At 44.1% G+C, this 18,526-nt stretch overlaps 2 protein-coding genes and 1 pseudogene across 3 annotated transcripts in view; all 3 read left to right on the top strand.

The window, feature by feature from the left end:
- The window catches only part of LOC117873902 (WD repeat-containing protein 97-like), a 38,829-nt gene extending 32,847 nt beyond the window's left edge, over window positions 1-5,982 (top strand). For both annotated transcript variants that reach the window (XM_034763789.1, XM_034763788.1), the window contains exon 17: window positions 5,659-5,982. In XM_034763789.1, the coding sequence (XP_034619680.1) occupies window positions 5,659-5,861 (203 nt within the window). In that variant the 3' untranslated portion in view covers window positions 5,862-5,982. The remainder of the gene's footprint in view (window positions 1-5,658) is intronic.
- Window positions 5,983-6,862: 880 nt separating this feature from the next.
- LOC117873901 overlaps window positions 6,863-18,526 on the top strand; it is a gene marked incomplete at its 3' end in the record, with an annotated part of 45,959 nt that continues 34,295 nt past the window's right edge. The window contains 6 exon segments of the mRNA XM_034763787.1: window positions 6,863-6,880; window positions 7,329-7,384; window positions 15,654-15,781; window positions 16,886-17,073; window positions 17,310-17,419; window positions 18,039-18,110. Of these exon segments, the coding sequence (XP_034619678.1) occupies window positions 15,681-15,781; window positions 16,886-17,073; window positions 17,310-17,419; window positions 18,039-18,110 (471 nt within the window).
- On the top strand, window positions 18,291-18,418 carry LOC117874012 (annotated as a pseudogene).

Genomic DNA, 18,526 nt, shown 5'->3' with positions numbered 1-18,526 from the left:
CGGGCCGCGCCTCCCCGGAGCCCTTCTCCCGCCCCCACCCCAGCTTACCTCCTGCTGCCGGCCGGCCCGCCCCTGCTGCTTAGTCTCAGAAGCAGGGGAGGGGGCGGGGCGTGCAGGGCAGGGGAGGAGGGGGAAGTGAGCTGGGGGCGGGGTGAACAGCTCTAGCGCGGGGCCCTCTTGGCGCGGGGCCCAATTCAGCCGAATCGGCTGAATCGGCCTAAAGCCGGCCCTGATAGGACCTAACCACATCAGTCACACCATCAGAGGCTCGTTCACCTGCACATCTACCAATGTGATATATGCCATCATGTGCCAGCAATGCCCCTTTGCCATGTACATTGGCCAAACCGGGCAGTCTCTACGCAAAAAAAAAAAATGGACACAAATCAGACGTCAAGAATTATAACATTCAAAAACCAGTCAGAGAACACTTCAACCTCCCTGGTCACTCAATAACAGACTTAAAAGTGGCAATTCTTCAACAAAAAAACTTCAAAACCAGACTCCAACAAGAAACTGCAGAACTGGAATTAATTTGCAAACTGGACACCATCAAATTAGGCCTGAACAAACAATGGGAGTGGATGGGTCACTATAAAAACTAAAAACTAATTTCCCCCGACTGCGACTCACACCTTTCTTGTCAACTGTCTGAAATGGGCCACCCTGATTAACACTACAAAAGTGATTTTCCTCCTGTTGATAATAGCTCACTTCCACTTTTAATTGAATTGTCGCGTTAGAACTGACCCCCCACTTGGTAAGGCAACTCCCATCTTTTCATGTACTGTGTATATATATTCTGCCTACTGTATTTTCCACTGCATGCATCTGATGAAGTGGGTTTTCACCCACCAAAGTTTATGCCCAAATAAATATGTTAGTCTCTAGGTGCCACAAGGACTCCTCGTTGTTTTTACATCTGCTTTTACATTCTCTCATGCCAGCTGGAACGTCACGCGCTAGTGGGCCGCAGGCAGTGATCAGAGTTTCCCTTCAGCTCCTCTTCCTGCCCACAGGAGGCCGCTTCTCCCTGTTCGCTCAGTACTGCCCAGCCCAGGGAGGGTAGGAAGTGGGGAGGAATGAGTAACCAGCACAGCTCTTCAGTGGGCCTTGTGCAGCCCCTCTTCACGCAGTGAATTTCACTCTGCCTGAGTGTGTTAGTGCATCAGTGTGTTGTAACTCAGGCTTAGGAACAGTGTGACTTACCCTTCTGGATTGTTTTATGCTGAGTTTATTCGGGGCTGGGGGTGGGGGGAGAAGAACCAATTAAATGGTTGCTCCTGTCGGTTGTGTCTTTGGATGGGTGGCTTCGTAACTATGTAGAACCTTAATACAAAGACCCTCCTTTGTCCTATGACTGCAGAGGTGTTATCTGTCCACGTCATCTCGAATGGTCTCTTGTAACATGTGTTAACTTCTTATGCTCATCAATCAGTTCCACCTTGTATTTAGCTGTGACACTCTGAATATCTTTCCCAGACCTGAAGAAGAGCTCTTTATAACTTTAAAAGCTTGTTTCTTTCATCAACAGAAGTTGGTCCAATAAAAGATACGACCTCAACCAACTTGTCTTTCTAATATCCTGGGACCGACACGGCTGCAACAACACTGCAAACATTTGAAAAAGAGTCATTTCCAAAGTCCCTCACTAATTTGGTTTATAGGAATGGAGAACAAAGCATCAACAGCAAGCAGACAGTACTGCAATGAATCCTGAAACAACATATATGAGCAAATGCATCATCTCAGTGTTAGTGTCCTATTAGGTTGGACAGTGACCTATTAGAGACTAGCATGCATGCTGTGCTTATCCTCTTATTTCTGGAATCGCTCACCAATGTAATTACATTTAACATCCTTGTGGGGGAAAATACCCAAGAAGCCAACCATGAAGTAGCATTTAACTTCAGAAAGGGGACTTACACAAAAATGAGGAAGCTAGTTAAATGGAAATTAAAAGGTACAGTCAGAAGTGAAATGCCTCCAAGCTGCATGGAAACTATTTAAGGACACCAGAATAGAGGTTCAAACTAAACGTATACTCCAAATATAGAAAACAGTAAGAGGACCAAAAAAATCCCACTATGGCTAAGCAAAAGAGTAAAATAGGTGGTTAGAGGCAAAAAGACATCCTGTAAAAATTGAAAGTCATATCCTACTGAGAAAGAGAGAAAGGAGCATAAATTCTGGCAAGTCAAGTGTAAAGTATACTTAGGCAGGCCAAAAAAGAATTTGAAGAGCAACTAGCAAAAGACTCAAAATCTAACTTCAAATTTTGTTTTAGTACATCAGAAACATGAAGCCTGCCAAACAATCAGTGGGGCCACTGGATGATCAAGGTGCTAAAGGAGCATTCAAGGAAGACAAGGCCATTGTAGACAAGCTAAATGAATGCTTTGCATCAGTCTTCACTGCAGAGGATGTGAGGGAGGTTCCCACATCCAAGCCATTTTTTTAGGCAACAGTTCTGAGTAACTGATCCAGATTGAGGTGTCAGTAGAGGAGCTTTTGGAGCAAATTGATAAATTAAACTGTAATAAATCACCAGGACCAGATGGGATTCACCCAACAGTTCTGAAGGAACTCAAATATGAAACTGCAGAACTACTAACTCTGATATGTAGCCTCTTGCTTACATCAGTCTCTGTGCCCGATGACTGGAGGATAACTAATGTAACACCAACTTTTTAAAAAAAGGCTCTAGAGGCGATCCTGCAATTACGGGCTGGTAAGCTTAACTTCAGTACCAGGCAAATTGGTTGAAACTATGGTAAAGAACAGAATTATCAGACACACAGATGAACATGATTTGTTGGGGAAGAGTCAACATGGCTTCTGTAAAGGGAAATCATGCCTCACCAATCTATTAGAATTTTCTGAGCGAATCAACAAGCATGTGAACAAGGGTGATCCTGTCGATACAGTGTACTTGGACTTTCAGAAAACCTTTGACAAGGTCAAAGATTCTTACGCAGAGTAAGCTGTCATGGGACAAGAGGGAAGATACTCTCCTGGATCAGTAACTGATTGATTGAAATATAGGAAACAAAGGGTAGAAATAAACGGTCAGTTTTCACAGTGGAGAGAGGTAAATAGTGGTGTCCCCCAAGGGTCTGTACTGGGACCAGTGCTATTCAACATATTCATAAATTGTCTGGAAAAGGGGGTGAACAGTGAGGTGGCAAAATTTGCAGATGATACAAAATTACTCAGGATAGTGTCAGGGACCATGGATCATGAGCCCTGGTCCACTGGGGCTAGTCACTCCCACCTGCCACCCAAGTGACCTGCTATCTGTTGCTGGAATAGCCGTTGAACTCTGACAGAAGACTCCAGTCCAGGGAAATGATTGGTTGGACACTGGGGGTCTTGACTGGTCCCCAGCTTCTCTTTAACTCAAGCACAGGAACAGGAAGTCCGTGCAATTGGGTTTTCCCTGCTTAGGGCTGCTTCCCCTGTGATACCTGCTCCTACTGCCTGTTACTGATCTCCTGGTAACCTGACTCCTGGTTTGCTCTTTGGCCTGTCTCGGAGCCTGATCTCCTGGTAACCTGACCCTGTCTGCCTCCATACATCTGACTCTCAGTTTTGCTCTCTCGTTTGCCTCGGATTCTGACTTCCTGGGGTCTGACCCGTTTTGACTCCTGCTCCGAGCACTTGGTCAGACCATCAACGCCCCAGCTTGCATGGACCACTGAGGCTACAGGAATGGGTCCGGCCAGTAGAAAGGACCTCGCTAACCCTTCAGGAGCACTGGATGTGCTCAAGTGGGCCATCCATCTTCAGGCAGACAACGAAGCCCCGCAGGCCCGGGTCATCCAGCTGACCTTGGAGAACCAGCTCTTGCAAGAGCAAGTCACGCAGTTGTGTGCAGAAAACACTGCATTCCAGACAGGGCTCGTGCAGCCCTGTTCCCGGATACCACTGCCAGAACGGTTTGATGGTAATTGCCAGTGATTCCAGGGATTTATAAACCAATGCTGCCTCCTATTCATGATGTATGCTCAATCCTATAACACTGACTGTGCAAAAATGGGCCTGGTCATCAGCCTGCTGTCTGGGGAAGCACTAGACTAGGCCGCCCGCGTCTTGAAGCGTGACAGCCCAGTACTGTCAAACTGGGAGGTCTTCCTGCAAGCTATGTCGGTATTTGTGATTGGGTGTTCACTTGCCCTGAAGGGGTTAATGTAGATTGAGAAGGGGGCTAATTAACCCAACAGGCCAGAGCTGAGGGGAATCAGGTGCCTAAGCAATCCCCTGACTGAATAAGGAAGCCCAGCTGAGGCAGAAGGAGCCAGGGTGGATTTATAAATGACTGGGCAACAAAATGGCAGATGAAATTCAATGTTGATAAATGCAAAGTAATGCACAATGGAAAACATCATCCCAACTCTACATATAAAATGATGGGGGTCTAAATTAGCTGTTACCCCTCAAGAAAGGTTCAGTGGCAGTCAAAAAAGCTAAGAGACTAGTAGGAACCATTAGGAACAGGAGAGAGAATACGAAAATACTTTGTATCATAATGCCACTCTATAAATCCATGGTATGCCCACATCTTGAATATTGTGTGTAGTTCTGGTTACCCCATCTCAAAAATATATATATGTGAATTGGAAAAGGGACAGCAAAAGAACAAGAAAAATTATTAGGGGTGTGGAACAGCTTCCATACGAGGAGAGATTAATAAGACTGGGACGTTTCAGCTTGGAAAAGAGATGACTGGGGGGGATATGCTAGCGGTCTATAAAATCATGACTGGGGTGGAGAAAGTGAAGAAGAAAGTGTTATTTACCTTTTCTTATAACACAAGAGCTAGGGGTCACCCAATTAAATTAATAGGCAGCAAGTTTAAAACAAACAAAAGGAAGTACACCTCTACCCCGATATAACGCGACCCAATATAACACGAATTCGAATATAACGTGGTAAAGCAGTGCTCCGGGGGGGTTGGCGGGCCTGCGCACTCCGGTGGATCAAAGCAAGTTCGATATAACGTGGTAAGATTTTTTGGCTCCCGAGGACAGCGTTATATCGGGGTAGAGGTGTATTTCAAACAATGCACAGTCAACCTGTGGAACCCGTTGGCTGGGGAGGTTGTGAAGGCCGAAAGTATAACTGGGTTCAGCAAATAATTAGATAAGTACATGGAGGATAGGGCCCTCAATGGCTATTAGTCAAGATGGTCAGGGACACAACCCCATTCTCCGGGTGTCCTTAAACCTCCGACTGCCAGAAGCTGGGATTGGACAACAGGGCATGGATGACTTGAAATTTCCCTGTTGTGTTAATTCCCTCTGAATATCTGGCACTGGCTACTGTCAGAAGACAGGTTACTGGGCTAGAAGGACCATTGGTCTGACCCAGTTTGGCCATTTTTATGTTATGTGCTGTCCTTGAGACAGTCATTTCTGGGGGACAGGGGTTCTCTAGTGTAAAAATGCAATCCCATTAGGTGCACCATTGGCAGTCTTAGGTATACATCATAAATGCATATATGAACATATAACATTTGGGTAACACAGCCATCTATTTTGGCCATAGGTAGGAACACACATGATGGAAAGAAATAGCAGTTACAGCACTATTCAGAACTACTGCATTTCGTTTTTATTCTTTCTCTTAATATATTTTTGTTTCTCCCTTCAAACACAGGTTTCTACCTTCCGCGCATTTTTCCACTCCCTTTGTTGACGGGATTTGTACATGCTATTAAATTGCCAGTGCCAAGAATCAACGTGAACCCATTTCCACCTGATTCTGACATGCCAGCATCACCAAATACATTCATCTCCATGCAGCAGAAAGTCCAGAAATATTTCATCCCAAAGTTCTCACTTGCAGATAGCTATCCCTAAAGGCATGGCTAGCCAAGATGGCTCTGCATTGACCAGACTCCCAGACTTGATCATTAGCAGAGGCCATTGAACGAGAATGATAATGGGCTCTTCTAGGTCTGGCTATAAGGAAACTAAATAAACTATATAGAGAGTTATACACCAACATCTGGATGGAGCAAGCCACACAAAACAAAACGCACCGGGGAAATAATAAATGGAATCAGGATTGTTCTAGTCAATAGCTTCAGACTCCATTACTGTCTCCTCTTCCCTGCTCTTGAAAGGTGATGGAGAATCATTGATTGGATATAGCTGTGTACCAAACTCCTAGTTCCATCAGCAAAAGGGACTGTGGCAATATGTGGGAAAGTAATCTCTGCTCCCATCCCTGCTTCCGTCTGCAGGAAGGGGAAGCACAGGGCAGCAGGAGAGGCAGCACCTTCATGCATAAGAGGACAGGAGTGAGGATGAAAACATACCCTGACCAGTGGGAGAGTGGAGTTTACAGTGGAGGCTTGTTGGGGCGCTAGATCTTGGGCAATATTCATCCCTGGTGTAACCCCACTGCAGTCAATGGATTACACAAGACGTGAATGGCCTTTCAGTGCTGACCTCAGGGGGTCAGAGGGGGCTCAGGGGCAGGTGGCTGGCTGGCTGGGGGTCAGAGGGGGCTCTGGGGCAGGGGGGGGATGTGGGGGGGGGGGGGGGGGGGGGGGTCGGGGGGGGCTCAGGGGCAGGAGTGACGCTGTTCTGACGGGGTCTGAGCGTGGGACCCCCCCCAGCAGGGGGCGTGGCTTAGAGTCTCGGCGCAGCCCGCTGCCGCCTTTCAGTTTCGATTCCCCCCTTCCCGCGCCGCCGGCCACGCCCCCCAAGCCCCCAGCAGCCAATCCACGCCCGGCGAGCGGCACGTGCGCCGCCGAGAGAGGCGGGAGGGGGTCACGTGGGAGGCGGGCCGCGAGCTGGGCGGGCGCGGGAGACACCAGCTGCGCGAGCCGAGGCGGGCCGGAGCGCGGGAAAGCGCCACGCAGCTGGAGCCGGTGAGCGCCGCCCTGCGCCGGCGGGGGACGTTCCCCCCGGCCTGGCTGCCGGCCCCTCGCTTGCCCCGCCCCGAGGGGTCCGCGTCTCTGGCTCCAGGTCGGGGCCTCAGGGGCTGCCCGGGGCGGGACGTGCCGGGGGCGGGGCAACCCTGCCTGGGGGGGGCGGGGCAGCAGTGCCTGGGGGGGGTTAGCCCAGTGGGGTGAGCCTTGCCCGGCTAAACCCAGCGCTGGGAGTTCAAGCCTTGAGGGGGCCGCTTGGGGACCTGGGACAAAGCTCTGCCCTGCTGGAGCAGGGGGTGGGACTAGATCCCTCCCGAGGCCCCTTCCAGCCCTGCGAGTCTGGGATCCCCTGACCCCCTTTGGCACCAGCAGCCCCGGCTCGCCTGGAAAGTGACTGTGGGGAACGTTTTTAATATATTGTGACTTCTTCCAATGTGGTTTTTAGCAGACGGACTCATCGGCTGGCTGGCTCGCTGTGGACTGCGGGATTCACTCTTGCCAGAAGTAAGCTTATTCCTTTATTAAATAGAAGTAAAATAGGTATGTTTTTAATACAAGGTCTATAAACCCGCTCGTGTTGGGCCTAAGCCAGCCACTAAGTGTCAGGAAGAAACTTTTTCTTACCTCCTTGTGTGTCTTGGGTATTTAGAGTCTCATCTCTCTGGGGTTGAGACTCTCACTAGCTGTTTGTGTGAGGTCTGATGATGTGGGGCCGCTAGGCCTTGCTGTAGTACGAGGAATAAAGTGATCCACTTTGGAGTTTCTTGCACTTTCCTTTGATACTTCGGAGACCGTAAACTGAGCTCGATGGACATCGGTCTACCCAGGGGTGGCAGTTGCTCTGTTCCCTCCTCTTCTGCTTTTTTTGATCCGTGTCACCTCTTCTCTCTCAGGGATGTGGCCACAGGTCTTCAGTGTGGGTCCTCATCAGTCTGTAGCTATAGGGGATAGAATTGGAGCTGCTTGGATGGCTGATGTGGGACTAGTCCCCACATTCTGGAGACTCCTTAGTTTTGTTCTGCCCCCTGTAGCATCTACTGCAAGAGAGAGAATTAAAAAACAAAACACACAAAAATCACCCGGAAGAGTCGGTTTGTTTCCTGCCTGGAATTACTGTAACCCCTTCCCCCTGGCAGCTCAGACTAGGAGGATGGTAGAGAGAGGTCCAAATGGAAGACCAAAGCTATATTCCTCCTGCTCTGTATCCTTGATGGAGAAGGAATGGCATGTGCATTGTGCAGTCCAGCCGTCTCATCTGAAAGGTTTTACTTTGGCCATCTTAATCTGTCCCAGGAGCTGGTTCCTCGCCTCTGGGGAGTCTAACAGCCAGGTTGTGAATGTCTTGAAGAACGGTGGAAAAATGGAGAGTGTTCTTCTCCTGGAGGCAGTTACCCCCGGCTGCTGCCCTTTGATGTACAGGGAACCCATAAGCAGGACTGGCTGAATCTGTCACAGACAAACATGTGTGCGCCCTCCTGTGGCGCAAGTCCTCAGTGGGCAGTTTGACCTCTTTTGTTTAGCCCCAGGGGAAGTCAGGAATTCTTCATGGAGGTGAGAAGAAGGGAAGAAATTCCTCTTTGGGCTAGGGAGCTCTTGGATTTGGTGTAGAACAATATGAACTGAAACCATAAACTCCCTGAACATTAAATCTCACCAAATGAAGGTCAATCCATCCTCATCATCATATCCACACATTATACTCCACACCCGAACATAGCCATTATATGAACCTCATGCCCTCATAGCTCAATGTCTGTACTTTGACCCATCAACCTTTTACCCCCAATCAGGGATATTGCAGATTATGTATTCTGTATGCCACCTGATCTTAGACCGAACTTCGCACCCCTCGATAATCCATACGTTATTCCCTGATAACCAGAAACTTCTATGCTTATACTCTGTACTGGTCACTTTTTTTTTTTTTTATAACATCATCGCAATACAATTTTTAGCACTTTTACCTCAGAGGCTGCCATCTCATGAACCCCAGGCAGTAGCTGCATTGTCTCCTTACAGGCATCCTATGCATTCTCAAATGGGCAAAGATAAAGAGATGCCTGCTAGCAGAAGAGGTTCATGGGACTCCTCATCTGACTCAGGTTTCCAATCCCTATCTTCCCTAAAGAGTAAAATTTGAAAAAGGAGAAAAGGGTTCAAGAAAATTGTCTCAGAACCTTAGGAGAAAACTGGCCTGTTCTTCTGGGGATAGCAGTTCCACTGACTGATCTGCTCACAAGATTTTCATACTTGGAAAGAAAAAACTTAAAGGGAATAGAATTGTTTGTGTCTGGTTCTTCTTCATCATTTGATTCATTTTCATCCTCCTCTTCATGGGCATCATCAAAGAAAAAGCTGGCTAGGAAATCTGTTCAATCTAAGTCCAAGAGAGAGAGAAGTCAAGTGGAAAGTCAAGATCTTCACAAGAGAAAGATGAAACTCTCAATCTCAGCGTCTGAAACACAGGATGAAGCGATGCAAGAGGAATCTTTTTCCGGCTTAATCACTTGAGAAGATGTTACAAAAGATACTGTACTTGGGTATTCTGTCAGATGAGCTCATTAGAAAGGATTCTTAGGAGGGAGAAGAGGAGAATGCTATGGAAATTACAAAAAAAAAAAAAAAAAAAATTCCCCAGCCTGTTTAGAAATATGAACCACACATTCCCCTTCATGTCTTTTTGGAAAAAATAGTTAAGTCTGAAAGGGAAACACCGTCAAAGTCTTTGAGATTGTAGAGTTTTTTGGGAAGTCTGGAGAAAGTGCACTATAGACAAGCAGATGTTGTGTCCCTTCCTAAAGTGGACAGGGCAGTTTCAGCACTAGTCAAAGACACTGCTATCCAAATGGAAGGGGACTTTTTCCCAAAAGAACCCAACAACTGTAGAATGGAAATACCACTGTGCCATATGTTTGAGGCTGCATCTTCCTCTCTGAGGTCTCTGCTATTGCAACATGCTGGCCCGGACTGAGTTTGGTAGCCAGACTGCCAAAAAGGTTAAGATAGATCAATGCAGTTAGGTTTGGAGTTAAAGAAAATCTTAATGGCTTCAGCATTCATAGCCAATGCAACCAGAGATGCTTTGGCAGTCATGGCATGTGCAGAAGACATGAATGTGATGACCAGACGGCACCTCTGGTTATGAGCCTGGAAGGGCGATATATATGCCAAAAATATGTTAATGGCTTTGAAATATTCGGAGGTCAGTTACTAGGGAGCTATTAGACAAAGTGGTGATGGAATCCTCAGATAAATAAAAAAAGATCTTACTGAACCCTCCTACCTCCAGAGCTGCGAAAAAGGATAGTTGACCTTATTACAGGTCTAAATATTTTTCTCACGGCTACTCCGAAGTATGGTAGGTGAGACAGCAACAAAAGCAAATGGAACAAGTCTAAACCTGGAAAGAGGAGAGACTAGTCTTCCTGCAATGGAAATTCCAACACTAGAAACAGTGCCTGATAATGGTTAGGAGAGGTCTGACAAGCAACACCTAGTGGGGAGACTATTAAAATTCAAGGGCCAATGGCCTCTCTCCACATCAGACAGATGGGTCCTGGATGTGGTTTGATAAGGTTGCATCATAGAACTTTGAAACAAAAAGGGTCTCTGTGCTTGAAAGCACCTCAACATGCAGGGAATTAGCTAATTATCCCATTCTATTGTGTTTTATGTCAAGGGTACTATTAAGGGCTGAACACTTCAGTAGTCTGCTCAATAAACTATCCACAGTCGATCGGCGTGTCCTTGATCAGTTACCCGAGAAACCCATCAAAGAGGATCTCGACCTCCCTCCATCAGTTGAAGAAGTCATGAAAGCCATCAAACAATTGAACCCTGGCAAAGCATCCGGAAAGGATGGTATTTCAGCAGAATTGTACAAAGTAGCAGGCCCAAAGGGTATCGAGGTATTCCACGACATTTTGAGTAGCATTTGAGAGGAAGAAGAAATGCCACACAACTTCAACGATATTATTGTATCACTGTTTAAAAACAAAGGCAGCAAAGCTGACTGTAGAAACTACAGAGGCATTTCTCTTCTCTGTACGACATGGAAAATACTAGCTCGCATTCTTCTGAACAGACTCATTGTGAATGTATCTGAGGAGAATCTGCCAGAAGTGCAGTGTGGTTTCAGACCTGGTTGTAGTACTACAGACATAATCTTTGTCATAAGGCAAGTCCAGGAAAAATGTTTGTTTAGAGCAGAACATGGACCTGTATGCAGTTTTCATTGACTTAACCAAAGCTTTTGATACGGTCAACGGAGAGGGTGTATGGGCTATTCTACATAAACTGGGTTGCCCAAGAAGGTTCATAAAAATCATTTGTCTGTTCCATGGCCACATGACAGTGCAAGGGCTCTCCAATAGTGATTCTTCTGATGCATTTGAAATCTCAAATCTAGTGAAGCAAGACTGTGTACTTACTCCAATGTTGTTTTTACTGTGTCCTCAGCCATGCCACTAGGGGCTTGGAACAGGGGATATACATCTGCTGCTGCCTCGGTGGCTCCCGCTCGAAGACCAAGACACTTTAGAGACTTCTTGTCAAGGCACTTTTTTGCAGATGACTGCGCATTGATGACCCGTAGACGTGACGACCTTTCAGGTCATCATTGATAGGTTTTCTGAAGCATCCCAGCTCTTTGGCCACACCATCGCTCTTGGGAAGACCGAGGTCTTGTTCCAACCAGCACCTCATTCCAATGCCCCAGTACCAGCCATCTTCATCCAAGGCACACAGCTGGAAAATGTGGATCAGTTCAAGTATTTGTGTAGGACCATCTTGAGTGACGGTTCCCTTCATAAGGAAATTGCCTCCAGAATTTAGTAAAGCCAGGCAGGTCCTTGACCGACTCTGAACAAAAGTCCTTAGCCAACACAACACTTGTGTCTCCACCAGAACGAAGATTTACAGTGCTGTGGTTCTAACATCTCTCCTGTATGCATCTGAGACTTGGACTCTATAGACAACACGTTACATAGCTTGAGCAATTTCACATGTGCTCCCTTCGCTCAATAATGAGCATTCGCTGGCAGGACAGAGTGACCAGTATTAAGGTCCTTGAGAGAGCGCAAACAACCAGCATTGAGGAATGCTACTGAGAGTACAGTGTGGGTGGATCGGACATGTCATCAGAATGGAAGACCACCGTCTCCCAAAACAGATCTTGTATGGGAAGCAGAGTAAGGGCAAAAGAAAGAAGGGTCCTCCGTATAAGTGCTTCAAAGATCGCTGGAGACTGCTCTTCAGGTTATCTGGCATCAGTCTCAACTCAAGCAAATGCCTTAGAACAGGATTCACTGGCATTCTCTGGCAAGATCCGCATTTAACAGGTTTGAGTGGGATAGATGAAATCTTGAGGCTGCAAGTGAGAGGCGCCACAGAGCTGCATCATAGCAAAAATCATAGATATGGACTTCCCATGCCCTTGGTGTGGCCGACTGTGCATCAGGGTTCGGACTTTGTAGTGATATGTGTAGCCATAAATGAGAATTGTAACAATATCGTCATCTTTGTCAGCGATGAACTACCAACACTAATAAGGGGACTCTTAGAGGGTTCCTTTCTCTCGCAGTTAACTAAACAATTATCTGTGTGTGCTTACAAATTAACAGGGTGATAAGAAATAGCCAGCATGGATTTGTCAGTAACAGATCATGCCAAACCCACCTAATTTCCTTCTTTTGATAGGGTTACTGGGTTAATGGACGGGGGGAACCAGTAGAAATGATATAGCTTGATTTTTAGGAAGGCTTTTGACACTATCCCACATGATATTTGCATAAGCAAACTAGGAAAAAAGGGTTTAGATGAAATTACTATAAGGTGGGTGCATGACTTATTTGAAGACCACGCTGAAAGAGCAGTTATCAGTGGTTCGTTGTTCAGACTGGGAAGATGTATCTTGTGGAGTCAATCCTGGGTCTGGTACTACATTTTCATTAATGACTTGGATAATAGAGTGGAATTTGTTTATAAAATGACACCATATTGAAAGGGGTTGCAAGAACTTTGGAGAACAGGCTTAGAAGTCAAAATGATCTTTGATAAATTAGAGAATTGGTCTGAAATCAAGATGAAATTCAATGACAAATGCAAAGTACTACATTTAAGAAGGAAAAATCAAATGTGCAAGCCAAAAAAACCCCCAAAAACCAAACAGCTGGCTAAGTGCTGGTACTGCTGAAAAGGATCTGGGGGTTATAGTGGATCACAAATTTAATGTGATGCAGTTGTGAAAAAGGCTAATATAACCCTGGGGTGTATTAATAGGAGTGTTTGTATGTAAGACCCAGGAGGTAATTTTCCCACTCTGCTTAGCACTAGTGAGGCCTCAGCTGGGAGTATTGTATCCAATTCTGGGCACCACACTTTAGGAAAGATGTGGACAAATTAGAGAGTCTAGGGGAGAGCAACAAAAGTGAAAAAAGGCTTAGAAAATCTGACCCATGAAGAAAGGTTTAAAAAAAAAATCATGGTTAGTCTTGAGAAAAGACGACTGAGGGGGGATCTTGTAACAATTTTCAGATATGTTAAGAGCTGTTGTAAAGAGGATGATGATCACTTGTTCTGTTTCCACGAAGGTAGGAGAAGTCTATAGCAAGGGAGAATTAGGGTAGATATTGGGAACAACTTTCTAACTATAAGGGTAGTTAAACTCGAATAGACTTCCAAAGGAGGTGGTGAAATCCCCATTATTCCAGTTCTAGGAGATAGGATATCTCCATAAATTTATAAACATAAACTACTAGTCACAAGTTATTGATTAAAAGATCAGTATGAGTTTTTGGAAGTTTGTGTGGGGTGCATTTTTCCCCTCCTTTCTTAATGACTGAATAGTTGGACTTCCAGGTATGGACCAGTCCTTCACTCCTTGTGTGGGCAAAATGCCTATTTGCCTTTGTAAGAGCTGCTGGATTGGTCCTTGAGTTTGTATGATGCTAAGAGTTGGTGAGCTGCTGTCTGTCAGATGAGACATAAAACCAAGGTCTAGTCCAGTTTTCATTAGAGATCTGTGGCTTTTTTGTTAACTCAGTGCTCTGGCCAAATTCTTCTGGCCTAAATAACTAATGTTGTTTCAACATAATGGAGCAGGTGATATGGGACTCGATTGGTAAAGAATTAAAGGAGGGTAATTTAATGCCAGTCAACATGGGTTTATGGAAAATCACACTAGATAATTTTTTTGAGATTACAAGTTTGGTGGGTAAAAGAAATAGTGTTGATGTAACATACTTGGATCTTTGTAAGGCATTTGACTTTGTATCGCAAAACATTTTGATTAAAAAAAAAAAAACTAGCATGATATAAAATTAACATGGCACACATTACATGGATTAGGAGCTGGCTAGCTGGGAATCACTGAGCAGGTATGTTTCTAGTGGAGTGCCGCAGGGATCAGTTCTTGGCCCCTATGGTATTTAACATTTTCATGAATTACTTGGAAGAAAACATAAAATCATCACTGATAAAGTTTGCAGATGACTCAAAAATTGGGGAAGGGGTTAAATAATGAAGAGGATAGGTCACTGATACAGGGTAATCTGGATTGATAGATACAATGGGCACAAGCAAACAAAATGCATTTTAATACAGCTAAATGTAAATGTATACTTCTAGGAACAAAGAGTGTAGGCCATACATACACTATGGGGGGACTATATCCTGAAAAAGATTTGGGGGTTGTGATGGATAAACAACTGAACATGAATTCTGAGTGTGATGCTGTGGTCTAAAGGGCTAATGTGATCTTTGGCTGCATAAACAGAGAAATCTTGAGTAGAAATAGAGGTAAAATAGCGCCTCTGTATTTGGCAGTGGTTTGACCACTGCTTGAATTCTGTGTCCAGTTCTGGTGTCTGCAGTTCAAGATGGATGTTGATAAATTGGAGAGGGTTCAGAGAAGAGCCATTAGAAAGATTAAAGGACAGGAAAATTACACTTTATAGTGATAGACTCCAGGAGCTCAGTTTATTTAGCTTAACAAAGAGAAGGTTAAGGGGTGGCTTGATTACAGTCTATATGTATCTACGTAAGGAAGAAATATTTGATAATCAACTCTTCAATCTAGTAGAGAAAGGTATAACATGATCCAGTGGCTGTGCAAGTTGAAACTAGTCAAATTCAGACAGGAAATAAGGCATACATTTTTTAACAGTTAGGGTAATTAACTATTGGAACGATTTATCAAGAGTTGTGGTGGATTTCCCCATCATTGGCAATTTTAAATCAAGATTGGATGTTGATCTGAAAGTTATGCTCTAGGAATTATTTTGGGAAAGGTCTCTGACTTAGTTATACAGAAGATCAGACTAGATGACCACAGTGTTCCCCTCTGGTCTTGGAATCTATGAAAAGGACACTCTTTTAGGACCAGAAAATTAATATGATTGTATAATGTTGTGTGCAAGATCTATGATGTTCCATACCAAGGTTGGTTATATTTCCATGATGGGTACAGTATTTCCTATACATAATTTGTTAAGCCTTTGGGATCCTTGGGCTGTAAAGCACTAAATAACCGAGGGAGCCTAGAAAGAAAAAGCTATGTTCACTTTACTTGTTGGCCATGGAACTTGGTCCTCCACTTTTGACCATGGACCGCTTCTTCGGTTCACTTTGTGGAGGGTGATATTTTATGTTTCTGGGATAAATGCGTTGAAGGGTTGTAGATAAAATGGGAATGTTTTTGTGAGCAATGTGAAACTTACATGCTTCATTCACTTAATTTTTAATTTTTTTCCCCCCCCCCCCCCCCCCCCCCCAGATGTAAAGCAAGTTTATATTCTCTGAAATGGCAACAATCTGCCAAACACACGGTGAGGGGCTCAGCCGGTGTCACCTGCGCAGCATAGGCCGCAAAGCTTCTGTCTCCGGTGTTGCAGAGATCATCCAGTGAGTACTGTGTAAGACAGCTCTTGGGCTGCTCTGCTCAAGAATGAACACTATATGCTGGGATTTGTATTTTACGGGCTGTGTTCCATGTTAAATATGAGTGGCGATGGTCCATATTCTAAACTTTGTCCAGTATGGAGTCTAACTTGTTATGGTGTGAATCTGATTTGATAGAGTATGTTCTTAGTATAGTTTAATATTATTGATAGTAGCTTACCTTGATTTTATTTTAGTTTGAGAATTGTAACTCTATATCAATTTTATAAATTGTATTAAATTTCTCTCAATAAGCAGTACGGGTCCCAGAACCTTTTGGGGGTCTGGATTGGATACCAGCTGATCAACCTAAAATTCTGACCAGCTCCTCTTACAAGAGTTTGGTTCTCACAGCTTGCTTGGACGGTTTTGACTTCGCCACTTCGAATATTTAACAGAACAGTCTTGGCACTGTCAGTGCAGTGGGTTTTTTGTTGATTATTTCCCCCCAGATGTATAAGTTGAACATCTTTTCTGCTTATGTTTCCAATTTCTCTAGGTTCCTTTGTATTATTATTTCTGTGCCCTGAGTGGTGTTTGACTCCTCCTACTTTATTATTGCCTGTGAATGTAATTTATTAGCTGTTTACTCCTCTTTTTTTAGATCATTAATAAAAATGCTATATAAAACCAGCTGTAACTTAGTCCTCACAGTATTCTGTGGACTTAATACAGAGTACCTCTTGCTCCCCTCCTCTCCCATTGGGCTCCTTTAATGTGTGTCAAGTTGGGCAGCCAAAGATCAAGACGCCCATAATCACTGGTTACTTCTGAAAACGTGAGCCCTGTGTTCTCTGAAACCACTCCCTACTATGCTGAGTTAGTTTTGCTCTATGTATCTTCTCTGGTAGTGACCAGAAAATGACGATACATTACTCCAACTGTAATTCAGTTGCTAGACCTTGGAAATTCTACTTCACCTATTTGTGGTACGGGGTGAGGTGTTGTCTCCAGCCTCTTGTAATCACACTGCTTTCCATGAAATCCAGACTTCTGCAGAAGAAGCTATATGTAACAGAGAAAAAAATCTGACTTTTTTTTTTTTTTTTTTTTAAACTTTGTTTAAAGTTTTTATAAGGCAGTTACCCTGATTGGAAGAAACAAAGATGTTGTGGACTATTTCATCAGTTGTCCAGTTTCAGAGAGAAGAGATTACATTTCCCGGACTCATGCCAGAGTGATTCGAACCAACGATACTTACAGACTTGTGGATTCCAGCTTGACAGGTGTTTATGTGAACGATGTTAGAATCAATGGTAAGTGTGAAAGGAAGATGTTCAAGGGCATCTTGAGGAATCTTGTGCATTCCTCTCTCTAGAATCAGATGTTAGGATATACATAATACATCACTTTATTTGATGCTTATTTAATATTTATATTATGGTTTCTTTATCGCCTGATTGTAATACGTCCAATAGTTGTTCTGAATTTTTGAAAAGAATGATAGTTTGTTATGATGTGCAATATTTTTTTGTTTGTTTTAAATTTCCAGGTATAGTTAGCTTGCAGGAAGGAGATACTGTGACCTTTGGACATCCTGCAGGGAATGGTATCAGGCCTGGAACACAAGTTCGTCAGCCAAATTCAGAATTTTACTTTCTGGTACATTTTATTCCTTCTTTCATCTGTTGTAAGAGTAGCTAAAGCCTGGCTCATGGGTCAGATGTGATCCATATTGTTACACAGTGCAGCCTGTGGCTACCCTCCTCCTTAATACAAGGCAGGTCCCATGGGAACTATGAGTCCCATCCAGCTGTGCTCTGTTTTGATCCAAATGTCCTGTCCTCATTGCAGACTGGATGGGGGTGGCTGTGATCTGATTCATCTTAAATAAGTTAAGCGTTGCGTTTGTGCTCCTGGCAGGGTCCCATCAGTATACCAAAGTTTTAGAGACCTCTGTTATAATTAGTGATACTGAAGAGAACTCGCATAAGTTTAGTATTCAGATGACTTTGATTCTTTTAATACATCAGTGTAGTTGTTTATGCTACAGACTCTGGGAATGAGTCACTTTTAAAGGTAACTAAATAAGACTAACTTGCATTAAAATTGGAAGACTTGAAAAAACTTGACTTCCTTTAAGCCTGAAAACTGAAATCTGTTAATTAGCAGTAAATGATGCAGTTTACAAGGTATTGGGCCTCATCTTCATTTTAGTCTTCTGGATCTTGAATTAAAGTGAGGTTGTGTTTCAGATAAATCTCTTACACTTCTGTTTCAGTTTGAACATTGTTACTGTAGGATCGATCAGTTGCGAAGTGCACGTGGAGAGATGAGGAATTCGCTACCACAGGTGAGGCAAAGCATAGGAAAAACCCTGAGTACTGCTAGTAATTTCTGTTTCATCTGACAAACAGTGTTCCTTTTTTCAGCTAAGAAAACTAATGGTGGAAATATGTGAAATGCTCTCTGGACCTCCTGAATTAGTTCCCCTGCTCATTGCAAGAGTCATGCTGTTGTTTGTTCAGTACACATGTGTAATTTTCTTTTCAGATCGTATAAATCTTTCACCTTTTACTAAAGTTTTCCGTGGAGAGGAGTATTTAGGTGCTGTTCAGACAAATAAGACCCAGATTCTGGCCTAGTGTACTTATTTTCTAAATTTTAGAGAAGATACAATGAATGATAGCAACAAACAAGATGGGGAGTTTGGGAAGGAAGGACAATGATTACAAAAATGTCATACTGTTTGTGTGCACATCTTGAAGA

This window comes from Trachemys scripta, chromosome 2, assembly GCF_013100865.1.
Source record: "Trachemys scripta elegans isolate TJP31775 chromosome 2, CAS_Tse_1.0, whole genome shotgun sequence".
Lineage (NCBI taxonomy): Eukaryota > Metazoa > Chordata > Testudines > Emydidae > Trachemys > Trachemys scripta.
This window is presented reverse-complemented; position numbering and strand designations above follow the sequence as displayed.